General features: G+C 37.0%; 1 protein-coding gene across 1 annotated transcript; it reads left to right on the forward strand.

Annotated features, from left to right (window-relative positions):
• Window positions 1-38: 38 nt before the first annotated feature.
• LOC134204467 (uncharacterized) lies at window positions 39-9,947 on the forward strand. The gene is made up of 8 exons (XM_062679290.1): window positions 39-109; window positions 7,035-7,152; window positions 7,224-7,369; window positions 7,448-7,538; window positions 8,678-8,866; window positions 8,931-9,092; window positions 9,155-9,403; window positions 9,464-9,947. Exons 1-8 carry the CDS (start codon window positions 39-41, stop codon window positions 9,734-9,736), a joined length of 1,299 nt encoding a protein of 432 aa, XP_062535274.1. The 3' UTR covers window positions 9,737-9,947.
• The last annotated feature ends 1,869 nt before the right edge of the window (window positions 9,948-11,816 follow it).

Consider the following 11,816-nt stretch of genomic DNA (forward strand, 5'->3'; position numbering starts at 1 on the left):
GTTTGACTTCCCTCCCATCCACACCCACGCATCCAGGCATGTCTCGGCAGACCGAACCGGGCGTCCTCCATCGTCGACCGGCGGCGGCCGTGGTGACGAGTCATCCAGTGTAAATCGTTTACTAATCCATTATCCTCCGGCACACACACGGCAGTCAGCAGTCAGTGTGGGCTGCATTTAGGTGTTTACAGCGCTGCTCCGTCCCGCTCCGGCCGAACGTCCAACTCTGCGAAGGTGGCTGTGTGTTCCGAGAAATCTCTGATTTTCCCTAAACGGTAGTGATCTGTCAGGATGCTGCCAATATTTGCACTCCCGTATGGAATGTACCTTCGACAGTTCTGGGGCTGTCGTGTTGTCTTTCTTCGTTTTTAAATAGAGTTGAAAGACGGAGTCTCGTTCAGCAGTTCTATTCCGCTGGTAACCCTACCAGCTGCTCAGCGAAATCTAACAAAACAGCTCCGGTAAGAAATTGATGTCTCCACCCGGTCCTCGAACCCGAACAGGCAGGCGAGCACAAGCCAACACACCGGCGAGAGACCTGAATTTGATATGATGGATTACAGTATCGATTAGGGTTGATTGCTTTCTAAATAGCAATGTAAACATGATACTGCTCTGCTGCTACACACATCGGCATTCCTCCTCGCAAACATCCCTTCTGGGATGCTGATGGGAGACTGAATTCTCTGCATTTCGTTTATGTGTGCTGCTTGCCATACCACTCCAACCGACAAGGTACCACACAGGAAGCAGCCAGACAAAGGGAAGGAAGAAAAACATGCCAGAATCACCTACATTTTCCCAGGTTCAATCTAACCTCTTTTTGGCTGATTCTCTGTCGATAAACATCGACAGCAATTAGGAACCCGATCCGTCGTCCTTTCTGTGCTTCGTGTGTATGTGCTCGAGTCAGGGGGACGGGAGGCAATGATGGAAACACGGCACGGAGATTGGAATCCTTTTTCCAACAACCACCACTATCGAACTATACATTAGAACAACAACAACAGCAGCACACCAGGCGAGGTGAAATTTTGTCTATCTAAACATCGGCAGGGCCCTCCGGGGACAAGGCGGGTGGATTTCTATTGTCAGACAAGAGGCGATCTTGGTTCGTATTGAGCGCGCATATGTTACAGGCTTCAATCCTGGTGGGTGCATCGCACCGGGTAGAAGCTGATGTTTTGAGCATGGTAGCGAGTGTTGAATCAATCAATCATTTCCTTACATTCACTCGTAAGTGTTCTGGTATTGAGGGGTGTATAGGGGGCTTTGGGGCAAAGGTACTTGTCCATTGGAACTTTGTGGACGACGACGAATATTTGCTCAAGACCGAGTCCAATCTTTATTATATGTTTAGTAATCAAAACCTACTGCAATAAATACTTTGTCCATTAGTATATTTCGGTGTAGCAAAAGGAGTCGTTGGAAAAACCAATGAATTCCAATTGAAAAAATCATTAGGGCTGTGTACATAACACGACCGCCCGACGTAAACTACGTAAAACAGTTTGGTTCTCTGAAGAATGTAGTGCCGTTATGCATGAACATTTAAGGATCACTCTTTTTATTTGTTACGAAACTGGTTTCGATCAAAATTCAAAACAAGAAATTTGTTGGATACGACATTTGCACTTAAAAAGGTTACTTATATATATATTTCATAATAATGTAATTAACAACAACAAAAATGAACTCATGGCAGGATATTGAATTTATCGAAAAATCGTTAAAATGAGCTAAACTTGCTCTTCTAGTCAGACCTCCGCGGAGTGCACACGCATCCACGGAGAGTCGCTGTCCCAACTTCGTTTCGGCCATTTAGGGTCACACATTTTGGCGATCCTGCCAGAATATTTTTTGGATCCTGTTGCTGATTTCATGAGGTGAGTTGAATTCAAGTGATTAAATTGTGACGAGTGATATGTTTTAGTTTGCAAAATCACAAGGCGCGTCTCGAAGACCGTCGGAAAATGGTTTTTTGTTTGCAAAATAACAAGACGCGTCTCTAAAACCGTCGGAAAATAGTTTGCAAATCACAAGACGCTTCTCGAATACCATCAGAAAACAATTTGTGGTTGACCAAATCACAAGACGCGTCTCGAAGACCGTCGGAAAATGGTTTGTGGTTTGCTAAATCACAAGACGCGTCTCAAAGACCGTCGAAAAATGGTCTGTGGTTTGCAAAATCACAAGACGCATCTCGAAGACCATCGGAAAATGGTTTGTGGTTGGCCAAATCACAAGGAGCGTCACGAAGACCGTAAGAAATTGGTTTGTGGTTTGCAAAATTACGTCTGGAAGATCGGTGGAAATGGTTTGTGGTTCAGAAACTATAAAGCATATCTGAAAGGTGGCCGAAAAAAAAAATGTATTGTAGTTTGTGAGACCAACGGAAAATGATTTACGATCTAGAAAATTTCAAAGTGCTGCAAGCATTGATTTTTGATTAAAACAAATTTAGATTTCATGAAGCCACTTGGCGACGTACATGAGACTACCAGTTGAGCAATGATATAACGAAATCTTAGAGAAATGGAGAAATATTCAATACTGTACTGTTCAAAACTGTTCGGAAAGCCAAATATATTATCTAGAAATTTATTATTATTAGGATTAGCTGTAGGAGCAGGTGTCTTGGAAATAAAAAAATAATAAGTTTGCCGGATTTTACAAAACTATTTGGAGTTCGAATTTATTATGCGTAAGATTAGTTTGGAGTTATTGGCTAGCAGTACTAGTTGATGGCAAATGGTATGGTGTACGCGAAAGTAAAAGTTGGATTAAATGTACGAGTTTGGATTGGTTTTGGAATCTATTTGAATTGGATTTGGATTGGCTTTGGCTTGGATTTGGATTTGACTTGGATTGGATTGGACTGGATTGGATTTAGATTTTATTTGAAATAGATTTGGATTAAATGTTGATTAGCATGGACTTTCTTATCTTTATTAGGTTGTTCTTAGATCTTATTAGTAATGAAGCTCAACACCGCTTAGTTTTGGATTGCATTTGGGTAATATTTTGAATGTTTTTTTGGAAGAAATTGTCATTGTATTTGACAAACAAAAGATGGCCATGTTGGCTTCGTAAATTTGTTGTTCTCTAATCATCCAACGGAAGTATGAATCACGTTTTATCTTTCGCGACACACAGTTTGAGAACTCACACTCTGAATCATTGTTTAGGTATTAAAACCATGATGATGAGTCAAGTTTATTTTGGTGGGGTATGCTAGAAGATTTTTCTTTGCATTTTAATGAGAGAAAAGGGAAATGTGGGGTTTGAGTAAAATGCCTTCAGCGTGTGTTAATAGATTCACACATCAGCGTGTCAATCAGCGAGCAGCAAGCCATGACTTAGCCTCTTCTAGTCAGACCTCCGCGGCGTGCACACGCATCCACGGAGAATCGCTGTCCCAACTTCGTTTCGGCCATTTAGAGACACACAGAAAGGACGAGTCTTGGGGGTCTTAGCTACTGGTATGAAGATCATTCCTTCCAACTTCAATAGGCAGATCAAAACTACGAAAAGTTATCAAAGTTGAAGAAAGTTATGAAAACCAGTTTGTTTAAGTTAAAATATGTGAATACACAGTTTAGACCAAGATGAGGTTACCCGTAACGCTGGGTAGACACCTTTACGTGGTGTGTTACGGGGTAAGATCTACCACGGTCACATTGCGAGCTACAGGCAAATCCTGACCCAACGAATACCTTCCCAATATCCAACTCCGTGGTACTTATGAGGGTGTCGCTGAGGAAAGAGCCTTTCGTATATTTATTTCCTCACTTTTCCATATTTATACACACTTAAAAACGATTCTCGAGCTCGGTAGAAAAAAATACAGATTTCAAACGGTAATCTGAGATTTTGCTGAATTTTCGGCAATCAAAATAGTTTTCCCGAAGTTACCCAAACAAATATGCCGAAATATCAGTAACTAAACATAATATACCAACATTCGGTAAAATTTTTTGCCGAGCTTATCAGTAAATCTAAATGTCACCGATATCTGCAAGTACGTGCAACCGAGATTTCGGTATGCGCATCATCAATTTCGGAAGTTCGGTAATGTTGCTGTCATGTTTTACGCCGCTATTTTCAGAATTCAAGTGAAAATCTAACACGCGAAGCTTCTCGTTTGTAGCTAAATTCAGAAGTTATTTTGTAAGGTGCTGTGAAAAAATGGATAAAGTGCTGGAACAATTACAGAAGGAGGATGTAAGAATCTACGATCTTTTTCGTAAGTACTCATTTTGTATTAATGTTGGGATTTACTTGTTTTTTTTAGAAAAATGTATCTTCCATAACCTGTTTTTTCTGCCGCAATCAAATTTTGGGTTATGTCGAAGAATTCCAAAGACATATCCAAATGCATGTCCGGAACATGCATTTCGTTCCCAACAGCATATTTTATGATTGCATGTTTCCCAAATGTAAATCACGGTACAGCCATTTCAAGTCCTTAAAGCGCCACATAGTAGTTCAGCACCCTGTGGACAAATTCGTTCCCACCGATACTTCAGATCACGATATCGAAGATGCTATGTTGCTTACGTCAGCAGATGGGTCTTCGAAAGAACCAAGTGTTAAGAAACCTCCGTGCGAAATTGTAAATGATGCGCAAAAATACTTCCAACAGGCCGCAATGGTTTCAGAGACCGATGATTGCATATTGAGTCAGATCAAGGAATGTGTGTCAATTGGTATTTGTCGCCTTTCAAAAGATGTATCTCTTCCTCAATCGAAAGTGACAGAAATGATTAAATTATGTGAAACATTGGTTAGAATGTTGGGAGAATATTTTCAGAGTACTACAAATACTTTTCTGTGCAAAAATGGAATTGATCTAAGTTCACCAGAGACTATATCTTTCCTTAACTGTTTTCATCTTCCGGATTTATTTTCGCAAGTATCCACAATAGCCAAACAAACACAATTTCTAAAGAAACTTGCTGTGACAATGCCGAGCCCTGTAGAGAAAATGCTACAGACGCGCGAAGACGTTCGACACATAAAGGGATTATCAAAAAAAGTTAGAGTAAAGGAAACATTTATGTATATTCCTATAATAGACACTCTGAAACTAATATTCAGGAATCCAGAGACGAGAAAACTTTTGAATGACATTCAATCGGAGACTCAACACATTAAAGAATACAGCACATACCGAACAGGACAATCATATCAATGCAGCGATTTTTTCCAAAACTTTCCAAATGCTATTAGGCTTGATTTGTATCAAGACGACGTTGAGTTAGGAAACGCGTTAAGCTCCAGAGCCGGTATAAACAAGGTATCAGTGTTTGATTTCAAGATTCAAAACTTCCCGGACAAATGGAATAGTTCTCCTCGTTCCATTTTCCCTGTTATATATGCTACAGCAATCGATGCAAAAAAACATGGCTACAACAAAATTCTTCAGCCTTTGATATATGACTTGAAACAACTCGAGAATGGCATCACGGTATACTACGGTACAGAAAAATTTGAAATACGGGCGGTTGTTTCAATGTTTTGTGGAGATACTTTGGCTCTACACGAAATTTTCGGTCTTCTTGGCCCCAGTGCAAAATACTTCTGTAGAATTTGCACTATTCCTAGGCCAGCGTTTCATGAGAATCCATTTCAAACATTTCCAATCCGTAACAAACAATGGTATGAAGCAACCTTGAACGCGCTTGAAGCTGGTAAAATTACGTCGTCAGAGTGCGGATTGAAAAAGGGTGGTTGTATTCTAAATGAACTTCAGAATTTTCATATAACTGAAAATTTTGCACTGGATACCATGCATGATATTGCTGAAGGAATAGTGACATTGACCGTTCAATTGGTTTTAAGCCACTACTACAAATCTAGAATTTGGAATGACAGTGGAATTCATAAATCAGCGCATCCATTTATTCTCATACGGTTACGTCGATAAAAAGAATCGCCCCTGTGCCAATTTTACCGAAGAAATGCTCTCAAAGCCAGCAACGTATCGCTTGAAACAAACAGCTTCTCAAAACCTTCTTCTGCTAAGGGCTCTACCATTCTTGTTTGCACATAAAGTACCCGTTGATTGTGAATATATGTGCATGATAGGGCACTTGATCAATATTTCGCGAATTTTGATGTCCTCTATAATTTCGGACCATATGTTGGCTTCCTTAGAAGAACATATCAAATTGTACGAAGGTCTGTTCTACAAAATGTTCAAAAGACGCATCAACAAAAATCATCACCTTGATCATTATGTGCATTGCATTAAACAAAGTGGTAATATGAAGCAATTTAACTGCTTTGTTTTTGAGCAAAAAAACAAACCGCTGAAAAATCAGGCGTCCACTTGTAGAAACTTCAGGAACATATGTAAAAGCTTGGCCACTCGACAGACCTTCACGATGGTTTCTGATATTTTGGATAACCCGTTCACGGATAAAATAATGTATGGGGCAGGACGCATTGTATCTCGTGAGGATTGCCGGAGCAAAATATTTGTACACGAAACCGCATCTCATGTATTCCTAACGAAAAGCGTTACTATCAATGGAATAGAGTTCCGTTCTAACCTGATAGTTTGTCTCAGAAACATGAATAATGAAAACTACCCAACATACGGCATCATCAATGAAATTTGCGTCATCCAGAGCACAATTTGTTTCCTTCTGCGGCTGTGCAACACCGAGACTTATGATGATTTCTTGCAAGCATATGAAGTAACAGTTGGTTCGACAGAACAGTTGTTTGATTCCCAAGATATCCATCTGCATACAACGTTTTCCTTTTGGACTCCTTATGATAGCAGACAAAAGTATATTTCGAGAAGAAACTATCATCAAGACTATTAAATGTAATTTAAAAAAATACCTGTAACGAAGCAATATGGTCATGGATTTTGTTTTCAGTTCAAGAAGAGATCAACGATTTGGATACACTTTTGATGTTGGACAATAGTGACTTTACCAGGCTGAAACTTACCACTAAAATGGTGAAAACCATTCAGAAAATACAAAGACAATGCGCTGACGATATAATTTTTGAAGAAGAAAGGCTGAGGAGAACAACACTTCCGGTGTTGAGGACGACTTAGTCGAAGAGGATCAGCCTGAACACGAAACCAATACTGACCCGGACAATATATATAAATCAATTAACCTTGACCAAGTGAGTATTTATTCATGTAGCTAACACTACATATACATAAATTAATTCTAAATTGATTGATCAATTCACAGGAAATCAACATAAACACTGTACTCTCTCAAACCCAGAATGGAAATGGTTTGATCGAACTGCTATTGGAAGGAAAAAACCCGACCGACAAAATGATCACACAGATTACGCACATTCTGTGTGATTGTTTATTGACACTGTACGGAGAGTAAGTGACCTGAAACAAAAATTACGAAAGCAAGAAAAATTTCTTTTTAATATCTACTTACAAAACAAATCTTTTAAGGAGACCATCAACATTCCATAAAGATGTTATTGCACGATCCCTCGTGAAAACGTATCCCATCCTGGCTTCTTCTGCATCCGATGTTCCACACGTACGTATTTTTCTGTTTTAAAAATGCCTAAAAGATTCGTAAGATTCTCCACTTCACTACTTCGAGACTTTTAATGTTTGTATATAACTGTATAGACGAGTGCATGAGCCGAAAACTCTATAAGCAGTTGTAAACAATGCCCTCGTAAGAATTCACTCTTAATTAAACCTCAATTTGAACACTGGTAAAAAAAAAGTGTAAACATCGCCCTTTATTGATGCCATGTGACGTAACGTTGCACTATGAGTGTTTGCTGACGTCTAATCTTCTTCCTCTTTCAAGCGCATAGGAAAGGTAGCATTTGTTTTTAATGGGAAACGTTTCAAAAACAAATCTTATACTGCTATAAGGCTATCTGACGTTTATCATCTTTCTCTTGCACGTGTATAGGCGGGATAGGGTTTGTTTTCATATACGGAAACGCTTCCGAAGCCGTATGAAAACAAATCCTATCCTTTCCGTGCGCGTGCAAGAGAAAGATGATTAAACGTCAGATAGCCTTATGTGCTTGAAGGGAAAGATGATTAGACGTCAGCAAGCTCCATACAACGGTTTATTAGAGAACCTTACAATTTTCCAAGAGGAGACGTGTTCAATCAACCAAATCGAAATCTAGTTAGGGTTCGCCCGCAAAAAACGTAACGCGAAATTTATAGAGTTTTTAGACAGATTCGTTGCAAGTAAATACAAAGTGACAACAATTTTATTTTGAAGTTAGTTGGTGAGTAGTATATTAAAATATATGGAAGTAAACGTTAGTGGATTACTATTAAACGTAAGAAGCCTAATATTCAAATTACCGACAAAAGAAATGCAATCAAGATAGCCATATAATACGTTGCAAATCCCCATAGTGCGAACTTGTTATTCGGCTTTTTAAACGACATTCCTTTTGTCGATAATTTGAATAAACATGTATTGCAAATTTGGTTTTACAATTAAAGAGCCTCGATTAATACAAAGAGTCGTCTTTCATTAATTAGTTGATCGTGTAAAATAGTTTCAATTTTTATTTAGACAACAGCTGTTAAAGGCTGGCTTGAGAATATTAGGATTTTGTTTTATTGTTCAATCTTAGGTTGTTACTGAGTGCCATGGTTAAACTATTTATCTGACTTGATATATAAACCTATTTTTAGGCTTTGTGGTTCCATATCAATGGTCGCGGTGAAGGCCGACATGCTGGAAAGATCCATTATCGGATGGAATATTTCGCAAAAAAATCCAACAAAAGGGTTTTTCATCGGCGACAGCAAGCGATAGATGATGCAGTAAAATCTGAGCAACCGGAGATGACGGAGGGTGTTGAAGAAGACATGGAAGGCATAGTAATAAAGAGTTAATTATTACTTCTAACAAGTTCGTTTCATCCTTATATTTGTTTATACGTAGATCACCGAATTAAAGTTTATCGTGCCGTCGGATCAATCCAAGACCCACATTCTGAACCTTTGGAGCAAAACCATAAAGATTCGGAATGAACATAGAAACGAAGGGACCTTCTTGACGTTTTTGAACGATTTTCCGGTGGCCTCGGGTTTCGGCGGCTTGCTGGTAAATGAAATAAAAGAAGGTTGTAAATATTATCGAATTATACGGTATTTCTGCATTTTTAGATTGCTCAGGATTATAAAATACTTTATCTTAAGGCAGCTGAGTTTGAAGAATTTTGGAATGCTATGCAACCCAAAATTTTGAATCGCTACCCTGATGTATACCGCTTCATCAAGAATGATTTTCTGAGAGCCCTCGCAATCGTGCGACAAAAAAATCCAACACGTGGCACGAAACAGACAAGGGAAGAACAACAGGACCTTCACCTGCGAAAGATGAACCCGCTTCACGGTATAATACAATGGATCAATGTGAGAATACTATTTTAGTACATTAAATACAATAAGTAATGTTATATTTTTGACTTGCAGCCTGATAAGAGTATGCCGATTTTGACCATTCCCCAAATAATTGTTGTTGGAGAGGAGTTTGAGCAAGGTGTTTGCTACGTTGTTTGGAATAATGTTATATTTGAGACAGAGACGAATGTTGTCCAGGCTTTCACTATTTTGTGTAAGCTGTTTGCAGTGGGCAATGTAACATGTGCGCCATCCGACAAGCTTTTTTATGGATTTTTCTCGGCGGCTTGCCTTCGAGTTGAGAAAATGAGTACAACCGCCAACAAGTTTTTGGATTTCCTATAGTTTTGAAGCATTTTTATTGCTTTTTCAACAGGTTATTCTAAATTAGAAAGAAATGCACACCTGGTAACACGTTTTTTTTTTATTTCTGTTTAGTTACCGTTGATTTATTTTCGTTTCATTCTTACTTCAAAATTACCTGAAAACACCGTTGATTCATTTTGTTTGTAATAATAATTATTGTTTCGTAAATAAAAATAAGTATTGAAAATGATCTCGTCTGTGTTTTATATATTTAAAAAACCGCGGAGAAACTATATATTACTTTTTTGCTTGGTTTCCAGCCGAATCAAAATAAATAAGTAATGCCGAAATTCGGTATTTCAAATTTTGTTTGTTTTTCGATTTTGCCGAATGATCAGTTCTTTTTTTCACCGAAATTTTCGGCAGAAAATGACAACTGACGTGTTTATAGATTGCCGAGGTCATCAGCAAAACTATTTTTTGCCGATATGATTGCCGAGCACTCGGCGGTGCCCACCTCGGCAATTGGTTTGCCGAGATTCAGCGAAAAAAAATTAGTGTGTATGTTCTATATTTAATTAATTTCATAATGTCATATTTTTATACTCCCACATTTTCGAATTTTACTATTTTTTTATCTCCATATATTTTTTTTATTTCTATGCTTTCATAATTTCATTATGTTGTATTTTTATGCTGCCATACACTGCTGATAAGGAACTATATTTTTGACTTATATATTTTCATATTTGTATTTATATATTTTTCAAATATGTATTCATACTATCACGTTCTCATTTTATCATATTCATTATCATACCCGATTCTGTTTTTACACGGATTTTTTTTACACGGCCGTGTAAAAAAAATCCTATACAAAATTTTTGCAAAGTTGCTCCATTTTGCATGATTCGTCGAGAAATCATAAAACTTTTTTTACACGGATTTTCAAATTTTGAACTGAAAACTTTTTTTACACGGAACGCATCCCCCGTGTAAAAAAAGAATCGGGTGTATTCATATTTTCCTATGTTCAAATTTTTATACTTCCGTTTTATCTTGTTTTCATATATTCGTTTCTTCGTGCGTTCATATTTTTATATGTTTATGTTTTCATTTATTTACATTCATTATTTTCATATATTAATTTTTTCATATACATTTATATTTTCATACTTTCGTTTTCTCATTTTTTTTTTCATTTTTATAGCATGTGAATATAATAGTGTGAAAGTGTGAAGTTATTTTCATATTTCACACTTTCTTATTCTTATGCTTGCATGTGTTATATTCTCATAATTTTTGCTTGTTTCAATGTTTACTTCTTATATTTCATATTTTTAAGTTATATAACATATTTCCATATATTCATGATTTATATTTTCATATATCCAAATTGTCATATTTTGATATTTTTATTTACTATTTTCAAATGTTCATATCATTTTTTTTTAATATTTTCATATTCTCATATTTTTATATAAACATATTTTGATCCCTTCATATTGTCACATTTTCTAATATCTATTTTTCCACATTTTCATTAAAATATTTATTAAAAATTTACTAAAAAAATACGGGAAGATCGAGAGGGCATCATTTGCCTAAGACGTTATTATCTGACAAAATTTTAATACGTTCGATGATCAAACTTTAGAAAAACGGGAAGAGCTGACAAGATACAAAGGAACGTTAACATTTCCAATACAATAGAAGAAACATATTTATTTTAATAATTTTTACCATTTGTATTTTTATAATTTTTGACACACGGTGATCTAGTGACGCTGATTTCTTGAAGCTGAGGTCCTTCGGTCAGGGACACTGTGAACTATTTTTCAAATAATGTAATCTAAATCTATTTATATTTCCTTTTCAGCTGAAACAAGTATTGCTGGTGAAGTTTGTTTCACACCAAGGATCAATTTGCTCTCCTCTGATTTTCATAAATTTCAACATTTTTTATACACTTATTCTTAATATTCCCATACATTTTCTCAAATTACCATGGAGCTCCATATATTTTAAATAATCTCGCATAAACATTTATTAACAATCATCTTGTCATAAACGATTTACCTTTGACAATTATCTTCACTTTCAGAAACATTGGGTGCTG

The sequence above is a fragment of the Armigeres subalbatus genome, unplaced genomic scaffold, assembly GCF_024139115.2.
Source record: "Armigeres subalbatus isolate Guangzhou_Male unplaced genomic scaffold, GZ_Asu_2 Contig606, whole genome shotgun sequence".
NCBI lineage: Eukaryota > Metazoa > Arthropoda > Insecta > Diptera > Culicidae > Armigeres > Armigeres subalbatus.

What these genes read in the sequence shown, in the direction of transcription:
- LOC134204467 (XM_062679290.1), top strand. Translation starts at nt 39, where the DNA reads ATGTCTCGGCAGACCGAACCGGGCGTCCTCCATCGTCGACCGGCGGCG. An exon ending in AAGAAGACATGGAAGGCATA is followed by an intron (nt 8,867 to 8,930) that starts GTAATAAAGAGT and finishes GTTTATACGTAG; the next exon opens with ATCACCGAATTAAAGTTTAT. An exon ending in GTATAATACAATGGATCAAT is followed by an intron (nt 9,404 to 9,463) that starts GTGAGAATACTA and finishes TTTGACTTGCAG; the next exon opens with CCTGATAAGAGTATGCCGAT.